This window comes from Mus musculus, chromosome 8 (genome assembly GCF_000001635.26).
Source record: "Mus musculus strain C57BL/6J chromosome 8, GRCm38.p6 C57BL/6J".
NCBI lineage: Eukaryota > Metazoa > Chordata > Mammalia > Rodentia > Muridae > Mus > Mus musculus.
The window spans coordinates 40979356-40990833 of record NC_000074.6 but is presented as its reverse complement, the minus strand read 5'-3'; the positions used below and the strand labels follow the sequence as shown (position 1 = coordinate 40990833).

At 45.1% G+C, this 11478-nt stretch overlaps 1 protein-coding gene across 1 annotated transcript in view; it reads right to left on the bottom strand.

Annotated features, from left to right (window-relative positions):
- Window positions 1-51: 51 nt before the first annotated feature.
- Window positions 52-11478, bottom strand: part of Pdgfrl (platelet-derived growth factor receptor-like) — a 64550-nt gene continuing 53123 nt past the window's right edge. Inside the window, exons 4-6 of the mRNA NM_026840.3 lie at window positions 5007-5300; window positions 1890-2029; window positions 52-519 (exon numbers count right to left, since the gene is read on the bottom strand). Of these exons, the coding sequence (NP_081116.3) occupies window positions 331-519; window positions 1890-2029; window positions 5007-5300 (623 nt within the window). The 3' untranslated portion in view covers window positions 52-330. The remainder of the gene's footprint in view (window positions 520-1889; window positions 2030-5006; window positions 5301-11478) is intronic.

The window sequence follows — 11478 nt, the reverse complement described above, 5'->3', positions numbered from 1 at the left end:
TGTCAAGCCCTTCTGGATGTACATGCTAAATGACACAAGTACTTAGCTCACTTTTTTTTTTTTTTATAAAATCTTGCTCATTTAATAGAAACGATTGATACAAAGTTGTTGACATGTTTTCTCAGTATAAAAAGTAGAAACATGGCTGAGTCAAAATACATACTTTAGTTAGGAAAGTTTATACTTCTATTAATAGACTAGTGACTTCCTTTTAATTCGGATGTCTGTCTGACCCACTGGCAGGGGTTGGTCCTTGGCCTCCTATAAAGCACCTGGAAGCTGTGTGTGCAGATGGGCATCCCATTGGTCCACTACTCTTCACTTTCCAAATCAGGAAAACTCAACAGTGGTCGCTACTGTGGTCTGTCCTCGGAGATTCTGAGCTGTGCATATGTAGTAGCCCGCATCAATGGTCTCAAAGTCTTCCACGATAATGACACTCTGGGAGATTCTTGTGGTGTGTCCCAGTCCTCTGTGAATCAGTCTCCAGGTGTCCTGGATGGTCACAGGCCTTTCGTCCTGGTTAAAGATGGCACACAGACTAAAGTCACATTGACAGCTGCTTCCCTCACTCAGTTCCCATCCACCAGGCCCATTCAGTACAAGCTCACAGAAGGCTGGTTGGTATGCTGAGCTCACAAGCGGAGGGTTTTTGTTTTTGATTGCATAATTACTCAAGGCTGCCTTTCCCTTCCTCCACTCCTCCCCCAAGTGGGGTCTTGAATTTCAGGATGCTGTTTTTGTGATTTCTTTTTGCTTTTTTTATATGTAAAATGAATTATTTTGGGCCTCTATGGGGGACCAGCATAAACATATCTATATGAGCAGCATCTTTTCCCATTGTGTCACCCTCACACTGCCAAGTGGTTCTTGTTTATGGAACTTAAGGTCAAAAGCACTGACTCTGTAAGTGAAGAAGAGGCAGGAAAGCAATTAGGCTAATGTTCCTTGAGACTACAGAGGGAGGCCAGTTGTACCAAGGAAGGCTAAGATAATGCCCTAGGCAGCATGAGCATCTATTCTAGAGGACGGTGACTTGTAAGATCTATTTCAGGCAGTTGCAGCAACGAGAACAGTGTTTTCTAAATTCAATTGATAAGGGTGATTATAGTATCACTTAATGCTTTTTCTCCTAATAACAGCAATATAAAGGGTCACTCTATGGAAAAGCAAGAATGTCTAAGTAGAACAATGTATTTAAAACAACCAACCTAACATCTAGATGCTGGAAAGCTCTGCCCTCCTGGGATCCTTATTTTCCACCCCTCACAGGCTAAGCAGAGCACAGGCTACCTAGAGTGTCTTGGGAGTGTCTCCTCTGGCAACCAAGTTGGTAGCAGAGCTGTTTATTTCAGTGAGCAGACCGTGCACACAGACTGGGGACTTCTTTTATAGAAGACTATTTTTAAATGAATGATGCTGACCTCATATCACCTTGTGAACAGGGTCTATGTTTCAATGCCCCCCTTGGAGAATGTCTGCTCCAAAGCTTTGTGCAGGCGTTGTGTGGGGCTCCATGGCCTGCAGGTGCCCGCCTTTCTCCCACTGGTGTCTTTGAAACTTTGTGCACTGTGAAAGGTTAGAGCAGTCTAGAGTGGACCTAGATGGTGATGTTGAAAGCTGAAGTTCAGATGTAAGTAGCCTTGCCCCGCTTCCTGCTGCAATCCCTAAGGAGGAACAATGAACACACCACATACAAAGGCCTCTTGAGTGATTGCCTGATACAGCCATCCACTCTTTTTCCTCCTCTTTCTTTAAAGCAAGGTATTTTGAAGTGGACTGAAATATCTTAGAAGACAAACGTTCCCTGGTTCCTGTCTTATCATAAACCTAGTAGGGTCTCTCTAAGCGAGAGAGCTAGCTGAGTGAGGCTCCAGTGTGGCACTTACCTTCTGCCCAGGAAAGAGCCACCTGAATTCAACCTCCACATCAGGCTCCCCGAGGACAGTGCAGAGCACGCTGATGTCATCACCGCCCCTCACTTTGTTAGAGGAGGCCAAGATGGTTGTTGATGGAGGGCCACTAGGAACTGGGAACAAGCAGGAGACAGAAATGAGATCCATAACTGATGGTAAAGACAAAGATGGTACGTTCTCTCTGGGGAGAGGAAACCTTTTCTATAGCTTCATGAGGCCAATGCTAGACATCCCTTTTGATTGCCTTAGGACAGTGGTTCTCATCCTTCCCAATGCTATGACCCCTTACTACAGTTCCTCATACTGTGGTGACTTCTAACCAAAAAATAATTTTTGTTGCTACCTCATAACTAATTTTGTGGCTGTTACAAACCATAATTTATATTTTCTTTCTTTTGGTTTTTCGAGACAGGGTTTCTCTTTATAGCCCTGGCTGTCCTGGAACTCACTTTGTAGACCAGGCTGGCCTCGAACTCAGAAATCTGCCTGCCTCCGCCTGCCGAGTGCTGGAATTAAAGGCATGTGCCACCACACCCGGCTATTTTTTCTTTTTTTATTGGATATTTTATTTATTTACATTTCAAATGTTTTCCCCTTTCCTGATTAGTCCCCAATCCCCTATCCCATCTCCCCTCCCCCTGCTTCTATGAGGGTGCTCCCTCACCTACCCCACCCACCCCCTCCCACCTCCCTGCCCTCACATTCCTCTATGCTGGAGCATCGAACCTTCACAGAATCAAGGGCCTCCCCTCCCACTGATGCCTGACAAGGTCATAACATTTTGGAAACAAGTCTTTATTATGGCCAGACCACTCAATGGGTAATTTTGATGGCGGCCTTCAGCAAGGAGATGTGCTAAGAACTGGGACTAGAGGAGCAAGCCAGACAGATGGATTGAGCTCTTACAGCCCACAGTCTAGCAGAGTGTGCAGCCCCTGAGTGGGCAACTGTAATGCTTCATTTGAACTTGGAAGAAGCCCAGAGTGAGCCTCAAGGTAACATAGACTGAGAATCAGGCAAGGAGCTAAAAATTGAAGTCTCAGCACTAAGCTTAAGAGACACAGATTCCTGAGCAGTCTGAGTTAATGGGAGGTGACTCGGAGGAGTGGACGAGGCCAGAGCAGTGGTGCCAGCCACACGAGGCCTGGCAAGAACTTTGTGTTTCTGTAGGTAAGAACATAGCTGGATGTATTGATTAGAACAGCAGTCAGCAACCCTGCAGAACATGGTTTCGAAAATGAGGTGGGCAGATGGGAGGAAGGTATTCTTGGTAGCAGTAGCCAGAGATGGTGATAGCTTGAGTAATTAGATCAGGAATTAGAAATGGATCTGAAACTTAATAGAACGAAGTTTGAAGGGTTGGATTTCTGGTGACTGATGAGCAACTATCCCTGAGGTAGAGGACATAGGTCAACCATGCCTTCAGGGCAATACTGAGTTTACTGACGGGCATGGGACTGGGGCCATTGAGGTCCCCTGGAGCATCTGAGTACAGATACTACCTGGACCCATGGTTCTTACCTCACAGACCTGGGCCACAGATGCACAAGTAGGAAATTATTAGTTCACAGCTATGGATAGAAATAAGCATTTCCACAAAGAGATAAGATGCCCTCCTTCTTTATGCCTTAAGTATTTCCGCATTTAGAATCTAAAGAAATGCCAGAGTGGGGATTTTTTGTTTGGTTTTGTTTGTTTGTTTTTGTTGTTGTTGTTTGTTTGTTTCCATGAGGCTCCAGGTTCAAGCCCCAGTTCTGCTCCCAAGACAAAACAATGGAAGTGCAAAGTGGGGCTGGATGGATTAGCAGTTAAGACCACTCACTCCATGCTCTTCTAGAGGACTCCGCTTTGATTCCCAGGGCCCAAACCACTCCTGTCCCAAGTGATCCGTTGCCCCCTTCTGGCCCCTTTGAGAACTGCACACATTTGATCTCTAGACACATACACACAGGCAAAACATCCTTACGTATAAAATCTTCCTATTTTTTCATATTATTAACAATCTGTTAATAAAATTTAAAAGAACTGGAAATCAAAAGGAGCCAAGGTGAAGGGATTTCACTTGAGAAGTGGAGTCTAATAGGAAGGTGACATGTGCTAATCTGCTGGATGACACTGGACTCCTGAGGTCTCTGGCATTTTATAATGTACAGAGGGAATAGCTAATCACACGGGGATGAAGGGAAGGAAAGATGAGTCAGGGAATACGAGGGTTTTCAGGGTATTTGGCTGTGGTGAAGAAAGACATGACCTCTGTGGAGAGTTGGGGGCTGTCAAGTAGAAGTATTAGAATTAGAATATTAGAAATCCGGGTCTACCAAATAAGTCCTCAGCAGAGAATGAAAGGAATTACTGAACCCATAGTCTGTCTTTAAAGGAGGTGCGAGACACACCTCTGTCCACAGGAAAGCACCTTGCCAGTGCAAGAGTTCTCAGGAGACACAAAGGTTATACTGGAGGGCCTTCAATTTCAGGGAAGACTGTAGGGTACACTCTCCAGGAACTCACAGGAGGGAAGAAGGGAGGGAGGCAGGCTCAGGAGAATCTTGTCAAAAAGGGGAAGTAGTATGTGGTTCTGTAGAAAGATCTGCTCATTAGCCAATCCCTTTGTCATCAACCTAGGGCAGAAAAGCCTTGGAACAGTTGTGAGAGTGGTGGGCTACAAAGAGGAGAGCCCGTGGTTAGAACCCCAGGGAGCAAGGGATGTGACCTACAGCCAACCAGTGTTTATCAACATGTTCAAGTTGAGAGTAGAACGGAGGCGGCTGATGAATAGGCCAATGGGTTCAGGGAGATACTGAAGTCATCTTGAGAATATAATGGCAAGAAAGACAACTATCAAATGATGGCAGGGAGTGACAGGAAATGAGAAAGCCTGCAGAATCACAGCCAGCATAGTGGAGGAACAGAGGTTCCTAATGGAGGGTGACAAAACTCAGGGTGCCGGGACTAGGGATGGCACATCCAGGATACCAGCCCCATGGTGGAAAGTGATGCTATGCCAATCAAACACAGGCAGAAGAGAAGAATGTGGAGTGGGGGATACAGATGTTAGACCATCCCGTGGTTGGGGGTTGAAGGTAGACTCACCCTCTACATAGAGCAGCTGATACTTGACTGAGATCTGAGACTTGCCCCCGGCTTCCGCTTTGCAGTAGACCACACCCTGGTGATCGGAATGAGGCTGAAGGTACACGAAACCTCTCTTCATGTCGTACACAATGTCCGTGCCATTGGCAGGGATTTCTTTGGCGGGAAACTCCCTGTGGAGCGTGACTTTGGCTGACGGGGCTGTCACTCGACAAGGAACCACAGCTTGTCTGTCCGGGTTCAGGTAGACAACATCAAAGTAACTGGGAGAAGGCACAAACAGCTCTCCTTTCTCTGCAAAGGAGAAGACACAGGCTTAATGACTAGAAAAAAAAAATGAAGCAAGGCTGTCTTGATGATTCTTAAAACCAGCACACTGGATCTCTAAGAGAAGGCTGGCTTTAAATAAAAAGTAGGGGATTGTTTTGCATCCTTTAATTTAGCTATAATTTAGCTGCTGACTGGCCCCTAGAGGTTCGTGAATTAAAGGCTTGGCTATTGGAAGTTATTCCGGTTTGGTGGGAGGGCTGTAGGTCAGTAGATATGTGCTCTTGAAAGTACTTGTAGGATACTAGCCTTCTTTTCTCTCTCCCTAATTCCTGACAATAGCACTTGTCTCAACCCAGGACTAAAGACATGAGGTCAATCGATCATGGACATGAACCTCTAAAACTTTCCTCTTAGGAAGCTAGTTCTCTTTTATCATAGCTTTGGGAGGGTAACTTACCCACTTCCCCTATCTCCTTAAAGGAAAAACCATAAGGATGTTATTTCAACTTCCATGCGTCACACTGAAGCAACAGAAGAAGACAGCTTTCCTTAAGTTAAAAGTAAAAATAAAAAAATTTAGAAGAGTTTGTGTGTGTGTGTGTGTGTGTGTGTGTGTGTGCCTGTGGAAGACAGAAGAAAATGTTGGATTCCCCCTGGAGCTACAGTTACCAGCAGTGGTGAGCCACTTAATTCAGGTCCTATAAAAGAACAGCAAATGTTCTTCCCTGCGGAGCCATCTTTCCAGCCTCAAGAGAAACTGTCATAAGACCTTGAACTGTCCTGTGCTTCTGTGTAGAGAATGATCCTTATAGCCAAGAGCCAGAAACTGCTGTTCAGAAGGGTATATCTTATATAGTCCAGGTCCTCAGGAAGGGTCACCATAATGACATCACTGTCCTCACACCCAACACAGAAGATAGAGTATATGCTAAGGCTAATGGAAGGGGGATGGGATAGAGACAGAGGGAAACCTGCTGGTCTCAGGGATGGCTTCTGCTTGGCTCTACCATGTAGTGTAGTTGGGGACTTTCACCTAATATCAGGCAGGCAGGCAGGCAGGCAGGCAGGCAGACACACACACACTCACACACACACACACACACACACACCCTTCTGCAGTGTAGCCTGTCAGATTTTAAACCCTAGATGACATTCCTGTCTCACAGAACAGAAACAGGTGAGAACTGTCTTACAACATCCCCAGGACAGCAAAAGGATTTGGAGTTGGATTTTGGGGCACATGTTTATGTTGTTTGTTTAGTTTGGTGTGACACATTAAGTCCTTTTGTTTTCTGGATTGTTCTGTAAAGGGATATTATAGTAATTGCTGAGAGAATTCTCTGGGGCTAATCACAGAACACTTGTTAAATTGTTTCTTGTGTTTCCCTTTCAGTGTTCTGAAGCAAGCAATTATTCTTGGCTTTCTCTCTCTCACCAGCCTCCCATGTTGCCATTGTATGATAATTCCGGTTGGCCATAGGAATCCTGGAAACAACATCAAAAGTCCTCAAAGGCAGGAGTTCTTTGGTTCCAAGGACCAAGTTCAGGAACACAGAAGTGTTTAAAGGTCAACATTGCTAAGCCCTATACTAGCCAAACAAGGTGATTATGTGACTTTGCAAATTGACTTTCTACCAGTGACTTTCTCGTGTGTCCAAAATCCCTGTTGAGACAGAGAAAATCTATGTAGTCTTGAGTGTGTTACTCTCTCTGTGCTTTAAAACCTCCATTTGTTGCAGCAGAGACTAAAGAAAGGGCCATCTGGGACAGCCCCACCTGGGGATCCATCCTGTCTGCAGATACCAAATCCTGACACTGTTGCTATTGCTGAGAGGCACTTGCTGACAGGAACCTTGTTTGGCTGTTCACTGGGAGGTTCTGCCAGCACCTGACCAATGCAGATGCGGGTGTTTGGTTCCAACCATCAAACTGAGCTCAGGGACCCTGGTGGGGAGCTGGTGGAAGGACTAGAGGAGTGGAGGTGATTGCAACCCCATAGGGAAAACAATGTAGGCTGGTTGGACCACCTAGTGCTCCCAGGGACTAGACTACCAACCAAGGAGTGTACCTGGAGGGATCCATGGCTCCAGATACCTATGTAGCAGAGGATGGCCTTGCCTGACAGCAAAGGGAGGGGAGGCCCTTGGTCCTGTGAAGGTTTGATGCCCCAGCATTGGGGGATGCAGGAGCAGTGGGGCAGGAGTGGGTGGGTGCATAGGTGAGTGAGAGAGCATCCTCATAGAGGCAAAGAGGAGGGGGGAGAGGGTGGATTTAGGATGGGGGGTTTTGGAGAGGTAATAGGGGAGGGGATATCATTTGAGATGTAAATGGATGGAATGATTAATAAAAAACAAAACAAAAAATGAAGAAATAATAAAATAAAACTTCCATTTGTGAAGAGTAAATAATATTAAAGCCATGTCTTTTGAGTGGCTGAGAGTGTGACTCTGTGATAGGGCACTTGCCTGGGATGTCGAAGGCCTACGTTCAGTCCCTACCTCGGCAAGAAAATAAAGATTAAATCAAAAAAGGAAGGAAGGAAGGAAGGAAGGAAGGAAGGAAGGAAGGAAGGAAGGAAGGAAGGAAGGAAGAAACCAAAACAGAATTCTGATTGTAAGATTGTAGAGGCGACTTTGGTTGTGAGGTTTGGTGAGTGACTTATCTGCCCCACTTAGCAAAGCCAGTAGACTCAGAGATCAGCTTGAATTTCAGAATACAAAAATAATCTTGTTTCCTACTGTACAATGCATGCTGTGGGGGAAAAGTGAATCTATATCAGTTGCCTTAAAAATATTTGGAGCGCTGGGCATGGTGGCGTGCACACCTTTACTCCCAGCACTTGGGAGACAGAGGCGGGTGGATTTCTGAGTTTGAGGCCAGCCTGGTCTACAGAGTGAGTTCCAGGACAGCCAGGGCTACACAGAGAAACCCCGTCTCGAAAAAAAACCAAAAAACCAAAAAAACAAAAAACAAAAACAAAACAAAAAAAATTATATATATAGTTGGAGAGCAGGAGTATGGCTCAATGGTAGAGAACTCTCTTAACATGTGTAACATGTGAAAGGTCTAGGTTCAATGTTCAGTATTACACACACACACACACACACACACACACACACACACACAAACACACACACACTTCTCTCACCCCTCTCTCTTTCCCTGTCGTCCCCCCTCTCTAACTCCCACCGTAACAGTAACTTCCATCTTTAAAAAGAAATGTGTTAAGGTTCCTTTAAAAAAAAAGTTATAGGTTCCACACCCCCGACAAATATGCTAGTATATATTCACATATCCTATTGCTTTAAAACTAACATGTGGAGTTTTATCCTTTTAAACGTCAACGCTAATAGCCTATAAAGTAAAGTACAAATCGCAGCACACTGGGTGTCTAGTAAAGTACTTATGAATCTGGTCTCCCCACATATGAAAACCATTGCCTCAGTATTTCCCATGGAGAAGGACCTCCCATTGGAATCGTGGTCCTCCTTGATCTGTCTGTGTGGTGGTTACACATGGCTGCTCCTTTGAGGGCAATTTATTGAGCTACACTTAGGGTCTGAAGCTTTTGTTTACGTATGTTCTACCTCAGTGTTGAGAGGGGTTGGGGGATGGGGTGAAAGAACATGAAACTGTCTCCCGGGTAAGAAGACATAAATGTGGCAGTCACTAATCAAGCATTACAGATTAACAACAGGCAGCACCCAAAAAGAAAAATAGGCAGCGTTTTGTTTTTTTTTTTTCGTCAAACTCTAGGAAACACACAAACATAACACTCGACAGACGCTTCCCCGCGTGGGTAGCTGAGAACCATATGTTCTGACGGGATCCTGAGCCCGCGGCGGAACCTCAGCTTCTCTGGCAGCCCATCCTGTTTTCTGAAAACCAAGCACACTCCAAAAGACCAAGTGCCAAATCCTGTACTGAAAGCCTACCTGAACTTACGGTGTGTTGAGTAAAAGAACATCAAAATAGTATCACCTCTGCGTCTGTCTGTCTGTCTGCTCCCTCTCTTATTCTTTCTCTTTTCCTTTCTTCCGCCCCCCCCCTTTCTTTTTTGACAGGTTCTTATGTAAGCCAAGGCTGGTCCTTGAACTCACTGTGTAGTAGCTAAGGATGATGCTAAACTTCTGCTCTTCCATTTTTCCTCCTGTGAGCTGGGATAAAAGGCATGTGCCACCATACCTGGCTTTATACCATGCTGGGGTAGAAAAGAACCCAGGCCTTTGTGCATGCTGGGCAAACACTCTACCAGCTGAGCTATATCCCCAACCTAGTCTTCTGAACAATTGGAGTGGGTGCTATCCCCAAAGCTGTTGGCTGTATGTGGAATATGTTGCTCTAGCTGGGCTACCTTGTCTGGGCTCAGTGGGAGAGGATGGGCCCAGCCTAGCAGAGACTTGATTTGCCAGGAGGAGGGGATACTCAGAGGGAAATTTGAGAAGAATGGGAGGGGGTATAGGGAGAATAATTGTGGGAGGAGGGCAATGAGTGGGATGTAAAGTAAATAAGTATTAAATAAATAATAAAAATAAATATAAGGGCTGGCAAGATAGCTCAGCGGGTAAGAGCACTGACTGCTCTTCCGAAGGTCCTGAGTTCAAATCCCAGCAACCACATGGTGGCTCACAACCACCTGTAATGAGACCTGATGCCCTCTTCTGGTGTGTTTGAAGACAGCTACAGTATACTTTTTTTTTTTATACTATAAAGTATGTTTTATTTTATTTTCACTTTAAAACAGATTCTTCTCTCATCAAATACACCCAAACCACTGTTTTTCTTTTATTCACTTCTTCCATTTACCCAGTTCTTCCACTGCCCAGATCCAGTTCCCTTCCTTTTCTTTGCAAACAAGAGCAGGCTGCCAAGAAACAACAACCAAACCTGACAAAATCAATCAATCAATCAATCAATCAATCAATCAATCAATCAATCAATAAGACACAGCAAGATCAGGCAAATGCCCCTATATCAAAGCAGGACAAGGCAACTTCAATAGGTGGGAAAGAGTCCCAAGATCAGGTAAAAGACTCAGAGTCAAATTGTTCCCACTCTTGTGGGTACCACAAATCCATCAAGCTAACAGCCATAAAAATGTATGCAGAGGACCTGGTGCAGACCCATGCAGGTTCTGAGTTTGCCACTTCAGTTTCTGTGAGCTCCTATGAGCCCTGCTTAGTTGATTCAGTGGACCATGTTATTGTGATGTCCTCTATTTCCTCTTACTCCTGCAATGTTTCTTTCCCTTCTTCTTCAGGATTCCATGAGGTCCAAGGAAGGGGTAGAGACCTTATAGAGACCTCCAATGTAGACTGTCTCTGCCTAGTGTCTGGGTTGGGTCTATGTACCTGTTCCCATGAGGCCAGAGGAAGCCTCTTTGATGATGACTGGACAAAGCACTGATCTATGAGTATAGCAGAAAATCACTGGGAATCATTTCATTGATTTTACTTTTTTATTTTACTTTATTTTATTTTTGCCCAGTTGTGTTTGATTCTACCTAGGTCTCTAGTTTCTCGTCCTGCATGCATGGGTCACAAGTTAAACCAGTCATAGTTTGGCCACTGCCACTAGTTCGGCTCCACCATTGCTTTAACACATTCTAGACAGATTATAGGTCAAGGGTTTGGGGGCTCATTTGGTGTCCAAATTTCCCTTTTCATTGTCTGCAGAGTACCTTTCTGTACCAGAGAGACTAGGATGTTGGGGTGAAGGCTCCATGCAGGTACCAGCTCTACCTCTATATACAATGAGCTAAGTTGAAGTTGCTCTTCAAAATGGAGACCCACTGTTAGTTTTCAGTGAGTCTCCGTCCTAGTATCTCACCACTGAAAGCTTCGCCTGGCTATATAAGATGGCCAGTTCAGACTCCATATCCTCGATTACTAGGAATTCTCACTAGGTTCACACTCACAGATTCCAGGAAGTTTCCACTGCACTAGGTGTTCACACTAACACCCTCATTTCTAGCTGTCTCTCCCTCCCTTCCCTTCCCCACCATCTGATCTCTCCTGCTCCAGTACTCGCCAGCACCAACTCTACCTGAAGAATCTTTTTTTTTTCCATTTTTTATTAGGTATTTAGCTCATTTACATTTCCAATGCTATACCAAAAGTCCCCCATACCCACCCACCCCCACTCCCCTGCCCACCCACTCCCCCTTTTTGGCCCTGGTGTTCCCCTGTACTGGGGCATATAA